Source organism: Microtus pennsylvanicus, chromosome 6, assembly GCF_037038515.1.
Source record: "Microtus pennsylvanicus isolate mMicPen1 chromosome 6, mMicPen1.hap1, whole genome shotgun sequence".
In the NCBI taxonomy this organism is placed as follows: Eukaryota; Metazoa; Chordata; class Mammalia; order Rodentia; family Cricetidae; genus Microtus; species Microtus pennsylvanicus.
In genome coordinates, this window is record NC_134584.1 from 48,887,923 (window position 1) to 48,914,751 (window position 26,829).

At 45.8% G+C, this 26,829-nt stretch overlaps 1 protein-coding gene across 1 annotated transcript in view; it reads left to right on the forward strand.

Moving 5' to 3' along the window:
- Window positions 1-353: 353 nt before the first annotated feature.
- The window catches only part of Pik3r1 (phosphoinositide-3-kinase regulatory subunit 1), an 82,631-nt gene continuing 56,155 nt past the window's right edge, over window positions 354-26,829 (forward strand). Inside the window, exons 1-2 of the mRNA XM_075976173.1 lie at window positions 354-488; window positions 10,310-11,024. Coding sequence (XP_075832288.1) covers window positions 10,691-11,024 — 334 coding nt within the window. The 5' untranslated portion in view covers window positions 354-488; window positions 10,310-10,690. The remainder of the gene's footprint in view (window positions 489-10,309; window positions 11,025-26,829) is intronic.

Consider the following 26,829-nt stretch of genomic DNA (forward strand, 5'->3'; position numbering starts at 1 on the left):
AAGCGCGCAGAAGTAGAGCTCCGCAGCGGGGACCTCCCGCCGTCCGGTCGCCTGGGACATCCCCGTGCCGGGGGCGGAGGCGAGGGCGGCGGGGGAGGGGACTGGGGGTAGGGGCGGGAGGCACCGAGTACTGAGCCCGGACCCTGGTCTCCCGCCCGGAGACTGGTAGAGGCGGAGGGCGCGGCTCGGGCTCTGGGGGCGGGGTCTCGGGCGCTGATTGGTGTGTGTCTGGGGGCGGGGCGGCGGGGCGGGTCCGGGGCGGGGCTGGCGCCAGGCGCTGGAGCCGAGGGTGCACCGCAAGGAGTAACGAGCAGCTGGAGCCGAGTTGGAGGAAGCAGCGGCCACGGCGAGGACGGCTGTGCAACCAAAGAACCTGGACAGCGGAGCGCCGGCGGGTCGCAGTTGGATCGCAGGCGCCTGTGAGCTGCGAGCTTGAGAGGCCGCTGAAGCCCAGGCCAGGCAGAGGAAGGAAGCGAGCCGCTCCGGAGGTAGGTGGCGGCGGTGGGTCCCCGTGTGCCCGGGAGGGGGAGGCAGTGCGAACACGCTCGGCCGCTGCTCTTCCTGTCACCGGCAGCCGCTTCTGCTGTGGAGCCACTCGAGGGGAAGCGACCCAGCTGCCAGCCCCCAGTCGCCAGCATCTCTCCGCCTCTGGAAAGCCTTCTTCGGGCCAGTGGCTAGCCTGCGTGGTCGCGACCACCTCCTGCTGTCGTTTCCTCGGTGTTACCCGGCTTTGCTCCCTACCGGGCGCATTCGGTCCCTGGAGTTGCCAGCTATCGCCGGCTCCCCTCCTCCTTCGTCACCTCACGCTTCCGAGGGTCCCCTTTTGCCCTGCAGCTTCCTGGAACCGGGAGCGCGCGAGGAGAGCGCCTGGATCTCTGTCTTTGCAATAGCGTGACGTCCCCTCCAGGCCCGGCAGCTGCAGCCGGGGTCTCCGGCCAAGCTGGGCCACGGTGGTCCCCGGAGCTCGCCCCCAACCCCCGCCCTCCGAAGTTTGCCGCCCTCCTCTTCCGGGGTGGGGGAAGTGCGCCTCGGGGCGGTCGGTGGCTGGGGCTCTAGCTTGGCGTCTGGCGCCCGCCGGGCTTGGGCAGGTTGCTGGAGGCATAATGAGTGGGATCCTGGCACCGCCCGGAAATCCAGCTTTTCCTAACGCAGGGCAACCCTGGAGGGACCTGCCCAGCAATATGCGGCCGACCCGGGAGAGCCGGCCCCGCGTACAAGCCTAGGCTAAAATATCAGGGGGAATTGTCTGCAAGCCACTTCCTTCCCAAAGGCAGAAACTGCCCGGCAGATCACGAGACAAAGAATGGAAACGCTCTGACCAGGCACGCATGTATAGAAATGCATTTTGGTTACCAGCTTTCGCGCACAATAATGCAAGGGTGTGAGCGGAGTGGCTGTGGCATGTTGAATGCTGTGTGCCGGCATTGGATTCAGGGGAATTCTACTCCTGGCACTGCTAATACCGGAAAGGTCTCTCTTCCACCGTTAATTCTCGAAGGAGCTGCAGGCTCTGGTTCTGTACTGGTGTGAGTTTAGGTTTTATTTAGGGGTTTCATGGTTTTAGGGCTTAAAAATTTATCCCTTTCTTTCCCTGTCTTTCCCCTTTGTCAGACAGTGCGAAGTAGGAAAGGATAAAGCAGTTCCGGGTTTTGAATGTAGCATAAGATTGTCATTTTCAGTGAGATCGAGTTTCAAGTTTTAGGTGGTAGGAGCCTTCACCGAGCGGATTGACCTAGACTCCTTGTGGAGCCCTCTCTTAGTATTTCGTTAGCTCATAGTGTGTTTTGGACACCTTAAGGATAGTAAATTATGAGCAAAAAAGCTTGGAGTAGTAGGCAGATGGGGTTATTTCTGCCACGGATTAGCAGATTAATGGTTTCTAAAGTAGAAATCATTAGGACTTCAGGGCCTTCTGCACAGGTGAGGTGTCCCTGCATCGTTTGTCACTGAACAAGGAACCAGCAAACCAGGAGATTTTTTTTTTTTTTTTGCTAGTTACATTCACTGTTTTCGGGATAAAACAATGGTAAGCAAGTCGTTTTCTTAAGCACGCAAGTTGTTTAATATTTGGAAAACAACTATTTTTGCCTATTACTAAGAAAATGATCCTGATTCTTCTTGCACCGCTCCTGGTTCAAAGTCAGGTTGAAATAGGAAAGGCGAGTGGGGGAAGCTCCTGGCTTTGCAGAAGTTCCCTGCAATGCCACCACCAGCCGCCTTCCCCTGTGTGCCTGTTGCAGGCCACACTTCTCTTCCATAGCAATCTGTCCGTTTTTATGATTTGAAGAAAGTTGGACTTAGCTGATCCTGGCTCTCAGACTGCTGTGGGAGAGTTTGCTTTTAACTTTCATCTTGCCCTGGGACTTGTTCCTAGTTGCATAACAGAACTCTGCCATGTGCACATTGTTATCTGCTGTTTTATTTGCATTTTTTATGATAGCACTCTGCTTTTTCACATCTGTGATGCACTGTAGCCGTGTAGAAAAGTATCTCAATGTGCTTTTTTCTTTAGGTTTTTTTTTTTTTTAATGAAGTTGGTTTGAGGAGAGAGCAATAGAACATGTTACAGGAATATGTATTTTGACTGCTGTTGGTGGGTTTATGCATGTATCTTTTGGAAATGTTAATTACACCTAAGCTGATGAGTTGCTTTTTTTAAAAATTTTTGTTAGTGCACATTAATTTTTTGGAACTTTTTTCTTTCTTTCTTTCTTTTTTTTTTTTTCCTTTTTGGTTTTTTTGGGACATGGTTTTTCCGTGCAAAGCACTAGCTGTCTTGGAGCTAGCTCTGTAGACTAGACTGGTCTTGAATGTACAGAGATCCACCTGCCTCTGCCTCCCAAGTGCTGGGATTAAAGGCAATGTGCCACCACTGCTTGGCAACTTTTTGGAACATTTTTATACATGCATGTTACACATTTTGGTCCTACTCACTCCCTCATTACCCTTTCTTGTCCCCTTTCCCCTGTCGCCTAAATTTCTCAGAAGGCTTTGAATCTTAAGTACAAGTCTATGCAACTCACAAACTTTGTACCCTTAAAAGCTTTGGCTGTTCCTTTAAACTTTTGCCACGAACACCATGAGCTTTAAGGTTATAGTGTTGATTGAAATTTCCTTTCTGCCGCCCTTTCTCCTAAGTAGTTCAGGGGAGTGTTGTAAAAAGCATTCACTTTGAAAAATTAACATACTTGTTAAAACAGAAACAATTCTGGTCCAGCTTTTATTGTGTTTGCATTTTTGATTTGCAAAATGTGTTTTATTGGATAGATAGTGAATGATCCAACTGGGGGGGGGGAGGTAGGGAGGAGGTTTATGGTCTAATTGACTATAGCCAGCTGAGCTAACGTGAGCTTTTACTTTTGACTGTCTCATGAATAAGAAGAACTTAGCCCCTGTCAGGCCATTATGTGTATTGGGTTGGCTAAGCCCAGAGCCCCTTGCATGGTGCAGGGTTTTGCTAGCAGAAGCAGGAATGAGGCAGCTGGTGAAACTTTGAAAACTAGAAAGTCACCTGTCAATGGAGGGGATTATCAGGTGTGTGTGTGTGGGGGGGGGTACCTTCATTATTTTGGAGGCAGTGTCGCAAGTTGTCCAGACCGGCCTTGAACTCTCTCTACTTGTAGCAGAAGTTGACTTCGAACTCTTGAGCCTGTGACCTCTACCTCCCCAGCCCCTAGGGTTGGTTATAGGCTTGTGCCACCAAACCCAACCATCAGTTTTGTTTTTACTTTAAAATTAGACAATGTAAATTGTATCATTTTTCCTTCTTGAACTTTTAAAGTTCTCATTATTTATTGTGTTTTTTAAAGCCTCGTTTGTGTCCACCCTAATGTGATTTTTTTTTTTTTTTTTTTGGTCATGGTTTTGCCAGCACTCTTACTGAAATCTCGTGCCTCAAGTAGTGGCAATTAAAGGCTATTTCTTGTACACTAAGGCCAAATGAACTGGAAAGTAGACTGTGTAATTATGTATAGCTAGTCTGTTTGGATTATGCTTTCTCTCACCCCCCACCCCACTACCTTCTGATGAAATGTGGGGTGAGTGTACTACAACCTTAACTGCAGAAATAAAAAGGGCCTGTAAAAACATCGCTGGAGATTTTGTTCTGCCGCCATTGTTTTCCTTAAAGTCAATCAAATGTATAGCCATCAGCACCTGTAGTCAAAATAGTCCTCAGGTTAATGATCACCTGGGAGGAACTGAAGCCATAGGAACCTGGCAGAGGGTCAGGAGGCTCTGCCAATGGCCGTTGTGAGTCGGTAGAAGCCAGATGCCTTGCCGGGCGGTTCAGCCTTTGCCCCTTGCCTTCCTCCTGGAATGCCTCTGTGGCCCTGAGGACTGGGCTCATCCCATGAGGACCCAGCTGCCCTCATTCTCCTGAGCATTGCGTTAGCGTGCTCAGATTTTCCTTTCTGAGGGCAGTCTAGGGAGCAGCCATGAAACCCAATTAGAGGACAGTGTCATGACTCCCACCTCGTGCCCTGTCACCAAGCAGGCTCCCTGTCACCCTCCTCCCACGTAACACCCCTTTGACCTCTACTCAGCTGCTTTCCACCTTGGGTCTGGAGAGAGAATTACTTGGGCTAAGTCCACAGGCAGGCTCTATCTGACTCTATTTACAGCAGGGTTTTATTTTAGGTAGCTTCGGGCTTCTTTTAGAACTGCTTGCAGCATTGAAAGGCAGCGCAAGAGAAAATTCCTGGCACCTGTCTGTTTCTGTTTTAAATCTGCATTGTGTAAAAGGCAGTAACATTCAATGCTGATATTGCTGGCAGTCCTGTCATTCCCGAGAGCAGTCTGCAAGAGTGCCACCACCAAAGTTGACTGTCACTTCAGGCATGCTATTTCACCCGCCTTGTTTTCCCATCTGCAAAATGGGGCTGAAAATTAAACCATGCAAAGCTCCCAGCACTGTGCCTGGCACACAGCGAGCCCCGAGTCAGGGATAATTATATAAAGCTTGTACCGAGAAGCCTGGTGCTACGTGCTTTGTGAGTGTAATTGCCTTTAATCCTCATAATGACCTAGTGAGGGATAGGCCTACTTCTTCCAAGGCCTCACAGGTGACGAAATGATGGAGGGAGGGTTCTAGGACTTGCCAATAGCTACCTATCTAGGCTGGGATCAGGACAGCCCCTGTTAGCTGCAGGGCAGAATTCACCCTTCCTGCCATGAATTTTAAGGACTCTTATTGTTCTCTCTCTCTCTCTCTCTCTCTCTCTCTCTCTCTCTCTCTCTCTCTCTCTCTCTCTCCTTCCTTTTTTATTTTGTCTCTCTCCCTTCTTTTCTCTTCCTTCCTTCCTTTCTTTCTTCCTTTCTTTCTTTCTTTCTTTCTTTCTTTCTTTCTTTCTTTCTTTCTTTCTTTCTTCCTTTCTTTCTTGTGTGTTTCACAAGAAGAAGTACTTTAGGGCATCTCCCTTTGGTCATTCCTCCCAGGGCCATCATTTCAATCCCTCTCTACTGTGGTGGTGCAAGGAACCAGGCATATTGGCCTCATATCTTCTTCTTGGTGGAAGGATCCCTTCTTGGTCACATGGCCCCTCGTCTTACCCCTCTCTCCATCCTGACCCTCTTAGTCTTAGAAGGACTGCTGTGAGTGGGCCAGAGGAACCCTCTCCTCTTCTCTTCTTGGTGTGCTCAGGGACACCTAGTGCTGTAACCGCTTTGCAGCCCTGTCTCTTTACTGTGTCACCTGGATGTGTACTCTCTGCCCCTAAAGGGCTTGCAGGCAGGAATTACATACCCTACCTACCCACATTAGCTACCCAGCCTGGAGTGGGGCAGCAGGCAGTGCATTCTGCCTAGCTCATTGCTTTCCAAAGGAATGAAGATATCAGATGCTGTAACACTGGGCTTACATTGAGCCCATCTTTTTCATCCTATTTTAATTGAGGCTATTCAATCCCATCACTTTATATGTAGACTCATGGTCTTTCGTAGACTCCTAGGTCAGTTTAATAGTTAATAACTTCAAGCATTTTGAAAGGTAGACATATTTTCAAGTAACAGTTCTTGTTGCTCAAAAGACTGTAAGTTGAGGTGGGACGTTTACCATAGACTCTGAGCTCTGTCACACTAAGCGGGGAGGTTACACATGGAGGTGCAGGCTACCCACCTTGTCTTGGCTATAGAGCCTTTTGGTGCTGCCACCCAGTGTCACGCTGCTAATTTCATCACAGGATGGCGATGTATAAATAGATATCGTCTTGTCTTTTTGTTTGTTTTTAATTTTAAATGCAGTTTGAGGAGGTCCATTATTTCTGCCTCCTTACTCGGTTTCCCAAATCCTGTCCTTTGTAAAAGGGGAATATAATAACACAACAAAACCAGAGGGCTTTTTAGAGTGTTTGTTTGGTTCTTTCTCATTGTGCCTGCAGATTAGAAGGTTAAACTAAAAATACATAAATAAATAAGTAAAAAAAATTATTTTTAAGCCATTGTACATTGAGCAGTCACAGATTTGTAATTGTCAAGCCTTAGAAACAATTTTATTTGGGCAAATAAAATAAAAATTGCTCAGTGTGTTAGCAGAGAAAGAAAATTTACTTCTAGTGAGTGGGACTGTAGACAGCTATGAAAGGGTTGAGAGACTGGAGCAAAATAATAATAATAATTATAATAATAATAATAATTCCCATAAGGCAGTTCAGTTGCATATGATCTTGTATAAGAATAAGTTACTTTTCAGTTTCTTACAGAATTCCTTTATGCTCCTTTGGGGGGATACAATATCCTAGCCTAGCTTACAGTTTACAGCATAAACTTGCCTGGGTATCTGAAAGTACTACTTTGTTGACAGTGACTGTGGTCTACATATAAAGTGAATCTGGCTGGGAAGAGCTCACTGGGCAGGTGTTTGTAGTCGAAGAGAGTGGGAGGCAGAATTCAGTGAACGTGGGAAATAGCTGTGGCGTCCAAACTCCAAACTGATCTCCGGCGGGCGACACGGGCACTCCCCATGCTTCAGGCTCTGGGTGCTGCAGTCCTGGGGACAAAGCAAGGGAGAGCTTGCCAGTCCTTGTGACTCTGGGTTGAGGCTTCGCTCATCTCCCCAGGGAGGAGCCAAGGTGTTAGAAACTGTACAGTAAGAGAACCAGGAGAGTAGCACAGGGCAGAAAGGTCAGGAGGAATACAGGTGGCAGGAGCTTCCTTTGCAGGACGGAGAAGGGCAGGTTTCCAGAAGTGGGCGGTTGTCCAGAAGTGATGGGCTCAGGATTCTTTTATTCCCTAGTTTATGGACTTCCTAGGCAAGGATGTCTTTTAATGGAGTCGTGTTGGAGGACATTGGCATAGCTGAGGTGGAAATAAGTTATGGTGGTCTTCAAAGCGGGGCCTCCACACGTTGACTGGATCTGTATTTAGGTTCTGCCTCTGGTGTGGAGTGCAATCACGCCTGAGATGCTAAACTTCCCCTGAGATGCTAAACTTCCCCCACTTGTCAAGTAAGAATATCTAGAGTACCTTGGCTACTGTAGGGATGGAAGGGGTTAATGGAGGCACAGCTCGCAGTAGATATCACGTGATGCTGATTGTGCGAACACTGCCTCATTTAAATGGGTATGGCAGGCCAGAGAAGTGTACCGAGTGCAGTCAGGGAGGGCTGCTTGCCTTCTCTGCCGGGCCAAGGTTTCTCTGAACCTTGTCACCACAGGACCAGGTCCCCACCCAAGTGAATGACTTGTGTGCTCACCCTCTTTTTACAACATTGCTTCTAGACTGCTTCCCTGACACTCAACCAACCTTAACCGTCTGCATTGATCATCCTGGCCATGTTCTACTTGCCATCCCTGAGTCATGTTCAACTTGCCATCTGCGAGCCATAAGAGATCTGGGGTTTCTGGATCAGAGTAAAATCCGGGGTTCTGCAGAGCTTTTAAGATTCTCTTGCCAGTGGCGGGGAGAGAGCATTGGCCCAAGCTTAGAGGCCTTGGCTTTTAGGGTGGGGATTGCTTCTCGAGAATCTAGCCTCCAACAGTTATCAGACTCCTCCCAGAGTCTCGCCCCCTTCTGTGGACTTAGCCCCAGGCACAATCAAGAGGCTCTCAGGGTCAGAAAGCCCTGAAAAGGCAGGGAGCAGTTTCTGAGTCGCTGGTGTGGAACGTGCCTAACTGCATCATTGTGTTGTGTGCTAAGGGCTTGTTTCATGGGGGCTGGAGGTATTGCATTTCCTGTTCTACTGAGAATCCCACCAAGCTGGTCCTCTGGGTGGTTGCAATTGAGGAAGTGCAAGGCACCAGCTGGCAGAAAGATCAGCCCTGGCTACTGACTTAGGACTTCCCCCTCCCCCTCTAAAAGACATACATTGCCAGGAAAAGCTAACAAAAATTTCAGGGCAGATTTGAAGGAATTAAATTATTCTTAGGCATATTGCCTGGTTTCCAAGCTTTTAGGGATATGTAAATTTTCATGTTCTTTGGAGTTCTGTGTCTCTTTTGTACAGAGCACATTAGTACAAAAAAATGAGATTTGCTAGTTCTACATTTTTGTGTGAATTTATGCAATGAATATTTAATTTGATTCTGGATCTTTCAGAAGGAGAGGTTTTCTTCAAACGTAATCTAGCTTATTTTCCTTATACGCTCCACTGGCCATATTAATTTTTTTCCCCCTCTGATGCCTGAAATGCAAAGTAGAGCACTATCCCAAATTAATATTCTCGCTACACAAAGATTTCCAGTGTTTGTTTTCACTTCCTTTTAATATGCAGCCCTCCTTAGAGCGTTATTGTATAAAGCTAAGAGGCTTTAGCCATGTGAAGTTGAATGCTTTACACTTCTGAATGCCAACACAACAATTAATCTGTGATTAGATTTTGCTTTTTAAGACGCCGGCATTGAAGAGTGCCTGTAACACTCAACTGCTAAAGTGTTTCTCTCTCCTAAACTTAGGAAAGTCTCCTTGATGGGACACAGGCCCGTGTGGCTGTGTTTGTATCGCTTTATTGTACAGGTGGCTGAACTGAAACCTTTAGCTGGAATTTAGTCTCTGCAGTAAAGGTGTCCTTGATCAGTCCACGGGGTGCAGCATGGATCTACGGTGCCTGCTGTCCTGCTAGTCATCCAGGATGACTAAAGCTCTCCCCGGTTGCTCTGCCCCCATATGCTTGGCAACTGAAAGACAAAGTTTGTCATTACCCTGGCCTCCGCCAAGCCTGTTTTACATAGTACTTCCGCAGCAGCAGCAGCGTGGCTACTTCCTTTCCTATCTTAACTCCTTAAGATCTAGCTGTGTCCTCACTACTGGCCTGCAATCTGGCATCCAAGAAAGTCAGCGATGGTTCCTGCCCCACTGAAATCAGCTCTGCTTACAATGCCTCCGGTGTCCTCCTGATTTCAGCCGGAGTTTTCGGCCATCACTAGTACTTCTACAGTGGCTGTCTCTATCCCATGAGCCCAGCAGGTCTCTTGGCTCTCCTTTGCCTAATATTGGTATGGAATTAATTCTTAGCAGTACAGGGTCAAGCACTTGCCCCCCTTGCTTCTGCCAGTGAGCCTTGACCACCTTCCACACATTTTCCCCGAATACCGTGTACCACTTCAGTCTGCGCCTTTACAGGCCCGCTGCCGCCTCTCTGTCTCTGTCTCTGTCTCTGTCTCTGTCCCCCCTTTCTCAGCAGCCTTCGCTTCCACTCTTTCCCTGTGCCGGTCCCTCCTGGGCATCGAGGCCAGACTGGGATTCCTTTAGTATAGGCTTCGTCCAGTGACTGCTTCCCTGCATGGCTGTGCAGTGTGCACTGTCGAGGACTGACTTACGCTGGCTGTCCGTGAGCATGACCTGATTGCCTTTCCAACCCAGGTTCACTCTTCCCGCTTTGTCTTCTGATGGATGAGACTGCCTTTGCGTCTTTCTGTACTATGACTTTTGCTTGGTCTGTCTGTAGCCAGGAGCATGCCTCGCATTCCATTCTGGCTGCAGATTCCTGCAGTGTGGTGTCTCTCTCTCTCTCTCTCTCTCTCTCTCTCTCTCTCTCTCTCTCTCTCTCTCTCTCTCTCTCTCTCACACACACACACACACACACACACACACACACAATGACATTTACCTAATGTTTTGGTTCCTTGTGTACTGGTCTTATCTCCAGAACATTGCCACGCGCTAGGGCTCCATCTCCCGACCCGCCCAGTGTTCTTAGAAGGCAGGGCCTGTCTTGCTAATCTTGGTGGTGTATACTGTGTCAAGCAGCACACACTGGCCCGTGTATGTCGCCTGCCAGAGTGATTAAGTACTTGTTGAATGGAAGTAGAAATTCAAATCCCCACAGATGGCAAAGTGTGATGTTCATTCATAAGCCTGGTTTCTGCTTTGCTAGGTGAAGCTGAGAGGGGAGTGTGGCAGTAAAATCAGACGACAGATGGACAATGTGACAAGAACGTCAGAAAGGATCGGGCCTCGCTGCGAGAGTCAGCCTGGAGTCGAGGTGTTGACAGGCCGCTGAGAAGGACACCGGGGCGGACTGCGGCATGCCGAGGGAGTAGAGCCTTGTCTTCGGTCACACCATTGATGGAGGACAGATGGACAGCCGGACGGCCAGTCAGCTCTCTTAAGCCTTTGGATAGCGGTCCTTCGTCCTCGGCTGGCCACCCGTTAGGGATTTTAGCCCATTCTGTGAACTCGCTTCCCCTCAAAACGTAAACTCAAGACTGCGGTGTACGAGCCGACTCCTCTGTTGCCCGGTGACAGAGCTGCAGACATGAGCGCCGAAGGGTACCAGTACCGAGCGCTGTACGACTACAAGAAGGAGAGAGAGGAGGACATCGACCTGCACTTGGGGGACATACTGACCGTGAATAAAGGCTCCTTATTGGCTCTTGGATTCAGTGATGGCCAGGAAGCTCGGCCTGAAGATATTGGCTGGTTAAACGGCTACAATGAAACCACTGGGGAAAGGGGAGACTTTCCGGGAACTTACGTTGAATATATTGGAAGGAAAAGGATTTCACCACCCACTCCCAAGCCCCGCCCCCCTCGGCCTCTTCCTGTCGCCCCAGGTTCTTCAAAAACTGAAGCAGACACGGAACAACCAGGTCAGCATGACGAGTATTCGGTTGTTTTTTTTTTTGGTTTTTTTTTTTTTTTACATTTTTTAATTGGTAAAATCTTAGATTTGAGCTGGGACATTAAGCTCTGAGTAGAAGTCATCTTGGCAATTTGACATGAACTGATATATAGTATATAAAAGTTTGGGCGATCATGACATGGCTTAGAAGTTTGCTTTTGTGTGGTTGGGAGCTTGTATAAATTGGTGGGTGATGGTGTCTGAGAGCCTGTTTAGTGAGTACCATTAAACGCTATTATTATAGTGGCCATTGACTTAACGCAGGCCTCCTATTCTTATGGCTGTTATTGCTTTGGGAAAGCAAAGGGTACGTCTAGTATAAGCATATTTAATATTAATGTGGTTTGCATGGAAAAATGTCGAGTCTTGTAGTGACCACAGAACTCAGCAGAGAAGAAACCATTGTTTTTCTAACCTAGAATCTGCCCCTGGGTTTTTTCTCGAGGCTTGGGGTTAGCATAAAAGGAAAGGAGCTTCTGTTCCCACAAGGGCCATACCATTGTGGCAGTAATGCCAGTCATCTGGAAACTCGGGCTCACTGGGTACTTCTCTTAACTTCTCTTACATGGAGGCTACCTCCATTCAAAATCCATGTGCTGGAGATGGCCTGGCCTTGGACACGGCTGTTCCTGGGTAGATTTTCTTTCTTTCTTTCTTTTTTTTTTTATTTTCAGTTTCTCACTGAGATGAGCTTCACGTTCAACATTGGTGCTGTTTTGTTAGATACTGTTTCTTACTAGTAAATCTTGGGACCCCCTTTGGGGGGAGGAGGTGGCAGGGGTGGCGTAGTCTTTCTCCCCACCCCCAGAGACTCCGAAAGGAATAACCACGTTCGTTAGACAGATGAAGCTGCTGAGCTGTGGTTCCATGCTGAGCAGAACTGGACGGGGCCTGCACGGGAGGCTTCTGGAAGGGCTTCGAATCAGGTGAAGGAGCGCAGAAGAGGGAGGCAGATTTCAGGGTGAGAGCTGCCTTTAGGCACTGGGCAACAGGGTGAACGATGTTCCAGAGGGCAGATTTGAGATATCCCCGAAGGCCTGGCTGCTCTTTCCGCCTCCCACATTGGACTCCAAAGGGTTACTTGTTCTGAGAATGTTATACTATAGCTTTAAAACTGTATTTCAATCAAACCAGAAAGTCTTGAACTGTGCATGTGTTCGGGGCACCGACAGTTTTCTAAGTGCTGTGTTTCTCCCATACTTTGGTTTAGCGGACTGAAGGTTTACAAGTCATTGGTTTTCTCTCCATCAAATAACAGCTTTCTGACCTGACTTCTCTTTGCCATTGTTATTTGGAAGATTCGCTTATTTTCATTTTATGTTGCGCATTTGTGTCAGACTGTGTGTGTGTATGCACACCACAGGCATGCAGGTGCCCACAGAAGTCATTAGAGGGCACCAGATCCCCAGAACTGGAGTTATGTGATGTCGCAAACTACCATGTGGGTGTTGGGAAATTACACCTGAGTCTTCTGGAAGAGCAGCCAGCACTGTTAGTCGCTTAGCTTTCTCTTTGCTCCTCTGACTTCTTATTTTTTTTTTTTTTTACATTAGAAATAGTTAAGTAGGTTCATTTAAGAAGAAAAATGACCTTGTTGCACCCCAAATACAAAGGGCTGCAGAACCATAAACAAAAGCTCAGCTGAGTTCGAGATGACTCATGAGGTGGAGTTGAGGGTGCCAGGTCATAATTACTGACGAGAAGACTCTGTGAACAATAGCTTCTAGACAAACACATATTGGATAACGTACCCGGTATAAGTTTATCCGACTGTCATATGCAGTCAAGGGATGAGACCTACAGAAAAATGACGCTCTTTTCTGTAAGGCGTGGAGCTATTCATCGTGCTTTCGTTCTCTGGTGAGCACGGAGATTTTTAACAGCCTTTTCATTTTTCTTTCCGATATGTGGAGGGAGAGAAAAATGAAAAATTATAGTAGGATGTAAGAAGAGGCCCGTCATGATATGTGTGGAAATATTAGGAAGAACGGGCCTGAATGTAAGTGAGAAATTCGGAATAACTGGAAGGTCAGGAAGACAGTGGAAGGAGGGGGTCACCAGGAGGGCACTGTACTAAATGTTCATCAGATACTCTAGGAACGTTAGCCTCATAGTCTCATTTAAATATGATTCATGTGCCATGGGAGGTCAGCAGTCCCGGGGTTGGGACCACTGTAGCTTTCTTTTTTCTTTTCTTTTTTTTTTTTGGTTTTTCGAGACAGGGTTTCTTTGTGGCTTTGGAACCTGTCCTGGAACTAGCTCTGTAGACCAGGCTGGTCTCGAACTCACAGAGATTCACCTGCCTCTGCCTCCCGAGTGCTGGGATTAAAGGCATGCACCACCATCGCCCGGCCACTGCAGCTTTCTTTTGCCCAAGAAATATTCATTTCCAAAGCTTTGGTAGCGGGAACTCATGTGACAACAAGAAAAAAAGCGTTCTCCTTCTTTTCACTTTTCCTCTTACAGAACAGACGCGCTCAGTCTTGTCGCTCTTCTGTGGACTCTCTCCATCTAATGTGGCTTCTTTTGAATCCTCTGCTTTCTCTCTCTCACCTATAAGCGCCCCCCCCCAGCCTAAGAACGGGGTGTCATTCTCTCCTCTGGGCACCTGGACCCCAGATGCCGTTGATGGGCCGTGATGTCGACAGAGGAGGCTTGGACCAGTGTGTATCTTATCCATGTTTCTTTCGGCCTGTTGATTCTCCACAACCCTGGGCATCCCCTTTTCTCTTCCTCAAGTTTGAGAGGAGGTCCTGAACTCCTAGGCTCCAGTCATCCTCCCCCTCTACCTCCCAAGCACCTGGGACTCCAGTTGTGTACCCACTGCTCCTGGATTACCATCTGCATTTCGAAGACTTTAACTCTGGCCCAAAGTAGACCCCTTTTGAGCTGTTCCTCCCTAGGCCGTAGAATCCACCTTTCTCTTGCCTTGTAGTGCATGCATTTCCAAAGAAGACGGACATTTAGTTGTGGAGTTGAAGAAGCAGGTATTTTCGTGAGGACAATCAGGCCCAGGTATGTAGCTAAGCTACTGAGTGCCGGGTACAAAGTAAATACTCTGTAAACGTCAACAACAAAACCCAGCCTAGAAGAACATCTGAACGAGGAGCTCTTCTCAGGAAACGTGTCCCTTCTGCCAATACGTTTTGCACACAGTTGTTTGGAACACCCTGGCCTATGCAATGAATGAGTTTATTTCTCGAACCGTCTTGGACTGAGGGCATCACATTCGTTCAGTAAACACAGATGGGGTTCCTAGTTTGTGCTAGAAAGCAAAGCAGCAGATGAAATGGAGACGTTTTCTGCATCCATTCCCCCCTGGCTGTGCTGCCCTCTCAGCTCCGGCAGTCCTTTCCCAGGTCCCTCATCTGCTGACCCCTTCCGCTTCTCACTGAAGCTGGCCCTGCTGCCCTTGCCCTCTGCTCTTTCACAGTGGTCCTGGTCCCCTGTGAGCCAGCTTTGCAACACAGTGCACTAGTGCCTCGTCCAGCCATGAAACCCCATGCTGGGGCTTGATCCACCAGCTACAACACATGTATGTGTGTCATGTGTAGGTGCACAGGCCGGATAGCTCAGCCTGCTTCTGGCCTCACCTCCCAGGTACCCTGTCACTTTGACCTACAGCACTGCCTCTTGTGCCTCAGGAAGGCTTATCTTCTGCCCCAGCCCTTGGGACAGATCATTCTGCCTCTGGAAAAGTGGGTGATGCTGATAGGGAACAGAAGGTGTGTCTTATCAGCAGGTGACCTGGGGCACAGATTTTGTATTATTTGCAGCGCCCTTCCCCTTTATGGCTCTTTCTTTGCATGAGGGTTGCACTTATCACTATGAGGTTCATGTTTTATTCCACCTTCCTGTAATCTAGCGCCCCACTTGAGGTTCTATAGGGACGACCTTTGTCCTGGTTTGCTGGAGTATGTAACCTGTATGCTTCACACGGAGGCACACAGCAGCGATCTGGCCCCTCTGCCTGAGCTATTGGGTAAAGGCATTCTGTCTGACACGCAAGCTGACGTTGTTGGGGACTCATGTTTCCTCTCCAGTACAAGGAAGTGAGTCAATCGTAGGTGAGGTTTTAGGGATGGGAAATACAAGCACATTCTTCTGGTGCGGAAATTGTCTGCCGCGCTGTTTAGCAACTTGAACACATACTTTGCAGTCCTCCAGGTGATGGCAGGCATTGGCTGGATACTTCATCTTGTGAGCTTCTGGCTGAGACAGTTTGTGTAAATCCGTAGAATCTGCCAACTTGAGAGGCCCCTTGGGCACCCGAGTTTACATAAACCTCAGGCATGCCCCGTGCCACCCATGACCCCGAGGTCTCCTGACAGCAGGTCCTAGCTGGCTTCACAGATAAAACAAAAAGCAGACGTGGGCTTGACCTGTTTGACATTTTGATCAAAATCCTTTCTAAATATGAAAAGAGCAGAGCCTGCGTTCTGTTTTCATGGTTCCCCGGGCATGTTATCTTTATGTTTTTCACACCCGGGCCTCTGAGTGTCCCTACATGCCTGTTCCTCCTTGTTCGAAAGCAAGGCTGCAATAAATCACATAAGTCAACTCTGCACCAACCAGAGGTCACAGAAAGGAGAGACCTGATCCCAGATTACACACCTTGGTGTGGTGCCTTGTCCTAAATGCACTGTTCTCTACCTGTGACAACAGACAGGAAGGCCCATTTCAGAATAGGTCTTTTTTTTTTTTTCTTTTTCTTTTCTTAACTTTGTCCACCTTCTTTCCTCCTCTCAAGTACTGCATCACCAGGAAGCTGGAGGACTGTCTCGGGCATCTGACTTTGGGTGGTGGTCCCTCCCTTGTTCTGCATTCTGTATCGGTGGTATTCTGCAGAGAAAGCAGGAAAAGGCACAGGACCTCTGATGAGAGGGCCCTTGAGCACCCCCCCCATCTTCTCTGCTTCTGAATAGGGAGAAAAAGCTTAAATGTTTGCCTTCTCTGTTTTTCTAGGAAACATAATATAATTCTTGAAAGATCATCAGTGTAATTAATTAATCACAAATATTTATTTTGATTGTTGTTGTCATTTTACTCGTCATGACGATAGTACTGAGAAGCAAACCCAGAACTTCATGCATGCTAGGCAAGTACTGTGTACCTAGCCCATATCTGTATTTTTTACTTATTTATTTATTTTTTAGCTACAGTCTCACCGTGTAACTGACTTGCCTGGAACTCGCTCTATAAACCAGGCTGGTTTTGAAGTCATAGAAATCTGCCTTCATCTGTCTTTGGAGTGCTGTGATTAAAAGATCTATCATCATTCCTGATTACAAATGTAATTCTTAATTTTGACAAAATGAGATGACCCTAACCACTTCTTTGGTGATCACAGAATTTATTACTTATAAATTATTACATATTATGATCTAGCCCTTCCTTCCTTGAGAATATAAACACATAATTAACAATTAATATTCTTGTCTATAAATTTTTGATTTGTTAAAATATTTTTCTTGTTAACTTAAAATGTGATCACCCCTCCCCTTCAACCCTCTCCCCTCGCCTCCTCCCCCCGCAAATGATTACAAGAAAGGAGAGGCATATTTTACCCCTTTGTAAAGGAAAACCAGAAGAAGAGAAGTACTCTCCCTTTCCCCCCTTTCCCTCCTTTCCCAGGAGGCCTCAGTCCCTCTCTGACACACTAGTTAGGAACTGACAGGCAGAGCAAAGAGCAGCTGAGTCAAGGATGCCCTGGGCATTCCCAGCCTAGAGGAAGGACACACCTCCTTCCCCTGGCTATTACTCACAGGGTCAGGCTGGAGCAGAGCCGTGGTAGCAGTAAAGTTACATGCCTGGATAACTGGACCCGTACCCTTCAGAATCAACAGCTACGACAGGCAGCTTAGGTTCGTCCTTAGCAGACTTGTCTCTGTTTTTGTCGTTATGTATGTATTTATGTGGGCAAGTATTGGTGACCTTGAATTTCCCAGAAGGTAGAGTTACAGAGTGTTGTGAACTGCCTGACGTGGATCCTGGCGATCAAGCTCCTGTCCTCTGAAAGAGCACACCTGCTCTTAACCACTGAGTCATTTCTCCAGGCCCCACATTTTTTTTTCCTTATGTGAAATGCAATAGGTCCCTCTAAGCCCTGGTTTTGCTTCTCTTGGCTACTTGAGGTCAACTGGGAGCAGACAACGTTACTATACAACTAGACGTTTGGAGTGAGAAAGGGGATATCTGACTTTTTAATGCAGTATATTGCTATGATTACTGTAGTTTTTTATTCGTCGTTTATGCATTCTACTCTTATAGGTGTGTATGTCTAGGGAGAAAATGGTATAAACAGAGAGGTTGGTACCATTTGTGTATTTAGGTGCCCATCGAGGGTCTTGGAACTAATGTATTCCTCATGTGCTATGTTAAATTTCTGAACTTAGCATTTTTTGGTTTGGTGTGTATGTATATGTGTAGGTGTTTGCAAAGTGTGATAAGGGCCGCAGACCTTACCTGTTCAGTGTGGATGAAGCCCTCCCACTTCCGATTCAAACAACTTCTTTAAACCAGAGGAGTCTATTTTCTTCATTAAGAATTGAATTAATGTCAGTGGCCTAAGTTTTCGCTGTCATAAAGGTAAAACCCCATAGACTACAAGCATTCTCTCTTTAGTTGTCGCTAGGGTTTTGGATAAGTTTGATGTCTAGTGTGGTTTCTAGGCGGATGTGTGTATCTTTGTCCAAAACGGGATTAGTAAACATGTCTTCAGTGCAGTTGGTTCTGAGAAAATAAACATTAGAAAAATTTGAAAGTCAACAACAAATGGTGCCGTACATCTGCTAAGTTGTATCCCACAAGGAAAAAAATTTGTACCTGTGGGAAATGCACATGCCAAGTGTGTCGTCACTTGCATATTCATAGTTGACTTCGTAACGAACAGAAAGTGAATGTTCACAGTGCAGCTGGCTGTTGCTTATATGTGGATTCCTGTTGCTAACAGATTGCCACAAGAAAGGATGTGAAATGAGCCGAAGACCGAGATGGGGATGGGGAGATAACTTGATAGCACTGGCAAGACGAGGAGCAGGGTTGCTCGATAGACCGCCCTTCATGTTTCCATGTCTTCGTTTAACTTAAAGCAGTTAATAGCCTAGCAATCTTTAGGTTTTTAATAAATCCACATAGAGACGGACAGATGAAGGTAGAAATTGCTTTTATTTCGGTAAGTTGGATGCAGTTGCTCTCAATTTTACAAAATAGTATCAGGCTCTTTCTAAAGTGCCTTTCTTTATCATTATTTATACAAAAGTTATCCTTATTTCCCCTTATTCTATGCTCTGGCAGTAGAAACATTGTTAACTAACAGTCTTGGAACTAAAAGCCAAATACAGTGTACATTGTTCAAGTACAACTATAATGGAGGGGAAACCTGTGACAGGACTTTCTACTTAATAATGTGTGCTGAGCTTTCTCCCAGTGGCCCTCAGCCACTCCAGCTGCCTGGATGCCATTTGGGAAGTCCTTCTCCAGACTATTTCTTTCATGGAGGGGTTGGCAATCTATTTGCTGTGATATATCTTATCTGTTCTCAGCTAGTGGCATGCATTACACCAGGCTTAGGTTATTCTGACTGTCGGCTTGATGCATCTTGAAGTTAGTGTAGAAGATTATCTGTAATTTGTTGATTAAGTTTGATGTCTAGGACAGGAAAGGATATCGGCATACCTGAAACATAAATTCTTTCTGATGTGCTCTTTGGATCAGCAACTTTGCTTCACTTCCTAAATATTCCTTAACCACTTTAAGACCAGCGCACGCTAACTGTAAAATGAAAAGGTCATACCGACTCTTCTGAGATGAGGCTATGTTTTTGTTTTAACCTCTCAATTACTACTACTAAGATTGGAGAACTAACTCCCGCATACCCCAAGGATAAGTTCTTTCACCAGTAGTACCCCAGTAATACTCTCCTGAACCCCTGTGTGTGGGACTAATAGAGAGTTTATATAGAGGAGTGATGTAGGGTAGCTGGGTAGAAGAAGTGCCCACAGGACCTCATCCCAAGATCTGCTCAGAAGCTGCTCTGGGGGTTATATGAATTATTGCTAATGAAGTGTTCAGTTGGTACTTTCTTGCCAATATCTATGATCTTAAGACATATATCACCAGTGTAGCGATTTCTGTACTTTTATTGGTGGGCACGTGGCGGCTGACCTCCCTATTGGCTCATGACTCTTCAAGGTTTATGGACAAGAGCAAATTAAACGGTGTCTGTGGAATGCTGTCTAATCCTGTGCCGCCTCTGGATTCATGTTGTCCTTCGGGATTTGTCTAAAGGATATTTGGACTAAATTCTCCAGGATCAGGAAAGGATAGTGCTGTGTATAGATCACAAAACTTTGCTTATATAGACTTCACATCTCTAGAAGAATTTGCATATGATTAGGCATGACCCTGTCATGGTACTAGTGACAGTCTTGTCTCATCATCATCTTGGTCCAGCTTTCTCTTCGACAGGAAAACACCTAATACCGGTCCCAACACATAGGATCAGTGGCCCAGCAAAAAGATGCTATCTTAGCTTCCACCTTGTTCTACTTGTTTTGATAAAATGCAATTTTCAAAATTACTTAAAGGTGCTGAGAAGTCACTGTTTAGTGATATTAGGTGTTTTCCTCCAATGTTATAAACTATTGTGACTGCGTTGAATGCTATTGGCTTTAATTTTACCTTATTTCTAAGAAATTATTTTTTTGTTTGTTTGTTTTCTGGTGCTGGGACTTGAACTCAGGCTTGTGGATGCTAAGCAACCATTCTAACACTGGGCTACACCCTAGTCTTTTGAGTATATTTTAATTCAGCTTAAGAATGTTGTTTTTTCACTAAACAATTCATTTGACTATTTTCTATTTCTTGCTTATTTCTATCCTAACTATAGACACATAGTTGGTTATGTTGGTGTCATTGTTAAACTTGATATGTATGATTGTTTATAGTTTTTATACATAACATTTAAAGACTTTACATATTTAATTTGTTTATTATATATAATTTTAAAGCATTCTCTGTCAACATTGGGTATATTGGTATCATTGTCAAAGAGTTACGTATGATTAATTATAGTTTTTATATATAACATTTAAAAACTTTACATATTTAATTTGTATATTATGTAAAATTTTAAAGCATTCTCTACCAATAACAAGCTCTAATAGGTTTGTTTTTTTGTTTGTTTGTTTGTTTTGTTTTGTTTTGTTTTGTTTTATTTTTTTGTCCTCCCAAGACAGGGTTTCTCAATATAACCATCCTGTCTGTCCTAGAACTTCCTTGGTAGACCAGTCTGGCCTCGAACTCACAGAGATCCACCTGCCACTGCCTTCCAAGTGCTGGGATTAAAGGCATGCAGCACCACTACCCAGCTCTACTAGGTTATTTTTAAAGGTAGCCAAAATGCGTTTTTTTAATTTTGAAAGAAACATTTAAATAAACCAGAACACTGACTTCATCTAATTCCAAGGAATGAGATGGAACAAGTGTGTTTAGAAAATATCAAAGTATGTATAACATCACCGTCACTGTCCCACACTTTCTCATAGGTGGATTTACTGAAAATATCTTTGATTTTTAAGCTGAACTTAAAATTCTGTAGACATAAGTGCCTTCCAGGCCTCTGCTAGGCATTTTATAGCCAGGTTTTGATTTGCTACTTGCTTATCCTACAAAGGTAGGCTCGGTTCTTATAACAATTTTGAGATAAGGCATGAGATTAGTGTGTGAATATATTTGGGGGGTGGGGGGAGAAGAAAGGGGATTCCATAGCCAAGGAGCCTTTGCTGAGTAAAGAGCCACAGCCGAGAAGGTGGCAGCCACAGCATGGGTCTTGACTTGGAATTGTCCTTGACGTCAGGGGCCTCACTTTGGGAATGACCTTCATGTGCGTCTGCCTCATCTGCTAAGTTACACCAGTTGTCCCATTCACTCAACTGCAAAAACAGCCACCTTCATAGTACATACCACTTACAGCATTTTCTTATTTCTGATAAAGATGTCAAAGGATGGACTTACAAAGAGATGGATGAAGCTTCAGAAAAACCGTAGTTTGGGTATATGCCTACATATGCCCCACTTCCACCCCAGGAAATCTGTACCTTGGTTAGATAGTTAACAAGTTATATAGTTTTATGAGCATACATAGCCGTCCCCACACACATACCCCGCCTCTCTTATTTTTCAAGCAACTAAATGCTGCTTCACATGTGTCTGAGTTTCTAGTTTTCATAGTTGGGGCTCATATCCTTTCGATGAGAATGGAGCACAGGCTGGGTCTGACCTGCTTCAAAGCCAAGATCCTGAGACTCTCCAGCCTAAGAGCTGTGTGTTTTGGCATGAGAAGAGCGGCTGCTTGGAGTCTTTACATCCAAAAACTCGCACGTTGAGTCAAATGAACCCGGAGGCTTGGTCCCTGAATTATGTCAAGGTTAGCAGTAAATGCCGCGTTAGGGGGCTGAGTAAATTACTAAATTCCCTTGAATGTCAAACTTTATTTCTCAACAGAGTCTGCCACTGCCAAGTTTGTAATGTAAACATTGTGTTCTGTTCCTCCAAGGACAGAAGGGTGGATGAGGGCCTGGGTAGGGCACAGGTGAATTTTATTTCTAGGAATTTAAGAAGACAATGTGATACTATCCTGTGTCTGGAGCAAGGAGTGCCAGGAAGACATCTTGAATATTCTAATGCTTGCTTTTCCCTCTTCAACTGAAAAAAGAAAAGTTATGTAAAATGTTCCCTGAGTTTAAAAGGCCCTAACTGGTAGTGCTGGTGTAACTTTTTGAGAGCCCCAAAGAGGCTGTCGCTTCCCACTGCAGTCATAAGAGGCAAGAACAAAAACTCATTCTCAATGCTTCCAGGAATCAGGACTTTTTGGGGAGCCTGCCTGTTGTAAACTCAGTGAACCCAGGTTTAAAAACACAGTAGAGTAAGGTTTGGGCACCTACAGGTATCCAGGCAGCCTCTCGACCTCCCTGTCTCTGTTTCATCTCTGGGGTGTTTCTCTCCTCTTCTTACCTCACCAACTGTACCTACCTGTTCAGTAGGAGCTAATAATTCCAAAAATAACCAAGAGTGAGAGGTACGGCGCCTGAGACCTGTAATCCCAGTGCTCAGGAAACTGAGGGCTTCACTCTGCCACCTGACTTTAGACTTGAAGCCAGCACCCCAGCGGATGGAGAGGATGGGCCAACAGCATTATCAGGGAGAGATCTTATTCATTCCTAAACAGGAAAAGCCCCCCCCCCCCCCCCCCCCCGCCTCCAGAGAACTGTCATTTTGTGCACACCGTGGGTTGGAAGGCAAGAGAGATTTCTCACTCAAAGTGAGAGGAGTTGCAAGTTTCAAGATTGCCTGCTCAAAGTGGACAGAAAGCGGCGGGGTGATTATGAGCTGAAGAGACAGTAAGCTGGGGTGACCTGGAAGGGGAAATATTAAAGAAACTTCGAAAAGTAGATGTGTTTTGAGAGGGACGCCAGAGGGAAGGTCTCACGGAGCCCGAAGAATGAGTAGAAAGGTGGGGGAGATGCACAAAGGAACGCGGGGTGAGAACCCAAGGCTTGGTGAGCTGGAGCTCGTTCAGGTAGAACAGGGCAATATGGCTGAGGAAGCATCAGGGCTGTATGCAATCACAACGTGTTCCCCATTGTTCCGCGTGGTGTCCCTGTAAAGCCACTTTTAGATATGTTGTAGAAAACTTTTTAGATAATAGAATGATTATAAAAGTAATATTAAGGTTCTTTGCCAAAACGTATGCAAGGTGTTTGTTACCAAGCAACAAGTTACCCTGTCTCTAGCGATCGGTGCCCAGAGCTGTTCAGTTTCAACAGTTTTGAGAAGTGATGGCAACCAGGGCATGAGCTGCTCCCCTTAGACTTGCAGAGATGGTTTAACACACAAGTCTTCTGAAATAACACATTAAACCTTTCATGTCATGTAGGGGAGGGGCTTAAAAGTTATATTTTCAACCTTAAGTTCACAGCTAGAAAGTGCATACATTAAAATTGTGATTAACTTGAGGATCGTTAGACATATACAGGGTAAATCTTCCAATTTCCTAGAATTATAATGATAAAACCAAAGTATATAACTGTGATTGGAAAATGCTGACTCAGCATAAAAACTCTAAAGAAATATATGTATGTCTCTATGTGTATACACACATAAATCCAAAGCTAGATTTATACCCGAATTTGCACATTGCACATGTTTTGGGTACTCTTTTAACACTTATTAACATGTTAGCTTTCTCCTTTCCATGACAACTTTATGATGGTGGCCTTATATGTACACAACCTGTTGTAAAAGTGTCGTTAAATGATGCCCCCGAGTCACACAGCTGGCAGAAAAGGTGGGATGTGACCTCACAATACTCTCAGGCAGATGTGCCCTGCTAACAAGGTAATCATTTTACACCACGTGACTCATCCACTCCTGTTCAGCCAGGGGTGTGTCCTGGAGCCAAGGACAAATGACCCCTTGGCTTTCCAGTGACCTGTGCTCTGCCAAGACAAAAGGAACTAAACAAAGTGGAAGTTTCCTGTCTCAGGAAATCGACTCAAGAAAAACCAACGTATGAAGCAGACATGGGAGTCATTCTTCCTGACGGCAGAGGAATGCCAGGTCAGCAAGCTGGGAAAGGAAGGTTCATGTTAAAGACAGTTTATCCCCTCTGCATGCTGCAACCTGTTGTTGTTTAAGGTGTGTGTGTGTCATTTGGGAGCCAGGGAATAGCCTTAGATGCCATCCTAAGAGAACTATCTCTGTTGAGACAGGGTCTCTCAGTATCCGGAAACATAATGTTTAGGCTAGGCTGACTGGTCGGGAAGCCCCAGGGACTGTCCTGTCTCTGCCTCCCTAGGACAGGGGTTGCAGATGTGAACCACCATGGCCAGCACTTTTATGTGGATTCTGGGGGTCTTTGTCCTTAAGAGGCTAGCACTCTAGTGTCTGAGCCACCCTCCCCCCCCCAGTCCAAACCTGTGAGTCTATTAAGATTGGTGAAAATATTAGTTGTCAAATTAGCCTTTACTTAACTAGTGCTTCTTGATGTTATATGTCATATTTTATTCAGGTATAATCTACACATTTCACACGTTTATATATAAAACATAAATTAGTATTCATATGCACATTATTATATACTCACACATAATACATATAAAATTATATTTACATAAGTAGATCCGATAGTGCAGTTTATAACGTCCTAGGGAAGGTTTTGCTGGGTTAATTATACGAATGTCCCTTTCTCACGGCGCCCCTTGTTCTGTCAAGCAGGCTGTGACTTGCTGCTACTTTACTGGCCTTCATTGTTTGGAGTTTTATGGACAGTTACATTGTAACTGTCACTTGTGGTCCGATCTTCCCCTTAAGGGAAACTTGAGAAACACTGTCAGCTTTTTTTTGAGTAGAGGAAGTTTAAACACATTGGCGCAGAAACTTCACAACTGTTTAGCTTAAACTCCCGTTCCTGTCAGCCCACATCTCCGCAGCCCCTCTGCGGCTGGAATCGGCTAACTTTGGCTCTCACTAAGGAAACCTTTCACAGAGCTCAGGAATGTTTACCTTTCTTTCCTTTGCCAGACCCCGGATCTGGGCAGCAGGTCCGAGAACTGGTTGCCTATCACAGTTTGGTCAAATAACTGAACTGTCAGAGTTCACAGTCTTCAGTTACATAACTGCCTTTGACCATTTCCAACTTAATTCTAAAACCTAGGCAGGTAATACTTTGAGTAATTTTGTTTTAAGGGTAAAGCCATCTTTCCCTCTCCCTTCCTCCCTCTCTTTCACATTTCCCACTGGGCTCCTTCCTTCCCTCCCTTTTTTCTACCCTTCCTGTCCTTGTATTGTCTAGCTGTTAGAGACTTGCCTTTCATACACTTCACAAGGGGATGGGTCAGTTTCGCAACAGCCTTTCCCAATGTAGACCTGCTGTCCAGCCTCGCCTCTCAGGCAGCCCGGCTCAGCCCGTTCTCTAGCATGCACTGAAGATCCGGCTGTGGTTTCTGCTTGGACATTGATGCGCCCCTCGGTTCAGTGGGTCCTTGAGGAACCTCCTTTATCAGCCTCAGATGCTGTGTTAGTTCACGTTTGGAAATGTGCTTACTCTCACGGGAAACTCTTTTGACACGAAGGTGGGAGTATTTTGCCTATAGAGGATGGTTTTTTTTTTTTTTTTTTTTTTGGTTTTTTTCGAGACAGGGTTTCTCTGTGGCTTTGGAGCCTGTCCTGGAACTAGCTCTGTAGACCAGGCTGGTCTCGAACTCACAGAGATCCGCCTGCCTCTGCCTCCCGAGTGCTGGGATTAAAGGCGTGCGCCACCATCGTAGAGGATGGAAAAGGGAGTTCCTGTTTAGTGTCACCACTGAAGGCCAGGCAGGTGCTAAGGAATGTTGTCACCTGACTCCAGACCTCTCATCTGCAGGCATGCACCTGAATAAGTACGTGGGATTTCGATTAGCTAGAAAGGTTGTATTTGTGACTTCATGGTCCTAGGTTTCACACTCTCATTTTCATATACATACGTGTAAGAGGAAATGTCCTGCTCTGACCTGGAAAAACTTCAGCTTCCACGTGGCCGTTCCTAAGTGCAGGTATGCGCATGCGGAGTGTGTGTGGTGTGCTGGGCATTGTGCACCACACTCTAGGGTAACTCCCTAGTCCTGTTTACAGGTTGAGGCTTAGAGAGGAAACCAGATCAGGGTCATGCACAGAGGCTGGAGAGTCAGTCTGCACAGCAGACTTGAATCCGAATGTGTGTTTCTCAACACCATGCACACAACCTTCACAGCCAGCCTAGAGGAAAGGGACCTCTAGACAGTCATATTTGACGCATTAAGAAAGAGCAGTGTCTAAACCGTAGACTTAAATGTTGCTAACGTTCCTTTTACTCTCAAGGTAACTTACAAATATCACAGCTAGGGATGGTCACGTGCTAGATTAATTCATACCCAGTTTGTGTCAAAATCATGTACTTGAAGCTTGTAGTAAACCAGAGACCTGTAGGAGGCAATTTGTCTACTCATTACTTTTCAAATTTGTTTTAATAACTATATTGTACATGGTTACACAAGGCTATTTTCATTCAAGTATATAATGTACACAGAACAAATTCCTCACCATCCCCCACGACCTTCCCCATGTACTTATTTTTATGAGACATAGCCATTACTTTCAAAGTTCCCTTTGTGAGATTTAACAGGTGCCATTCGTTCATTATTAGTTTTAGAACCTAGATTTGAAATTCTTAATAGCAATCCCAGTCTAAAAAGGCTATTTTTGTTTTATCTGATTGGTTAGGGGAAAGTTCACTGTTTGCTTACAAAAAGAACAGTTCTGAGCTCTTGAGTCAGGATGTGAATGTTTTTCATGTGGCTTGAAGTTGAGCCTTGCTCTGAGAACATAGTGGCCAGACTTTGGTTCACATCTCGGGCATAATTTGTGAGGGCAAAACTTTTAGGTGTTGGGCAGTTCTGTGAGGTCATCAGATGAATGCAATGTTTATCTTTGAAGTCCTGTTTTCAGGGGACACCAGAGCCAGGAAAGCATGCTCTTCTGAGCCGTTCCCACGTTTTCCTCCCACGTTGAGCCCATGAGACAGAGTGGTTGTCTGTGAGAGACCACATAGCCCCAGGGCTCTCATTCCACTGTGTTCAGGAGTTGGTGTATCCCAGTGCCATGAACAGAGTCACCCTCACTCCTGTGAGGTGGAAGTATGCTGAGCCCAGGCTTGCTCACAAAGCCAAGCAAGAGCTGAGGATTTCCCACTGTGG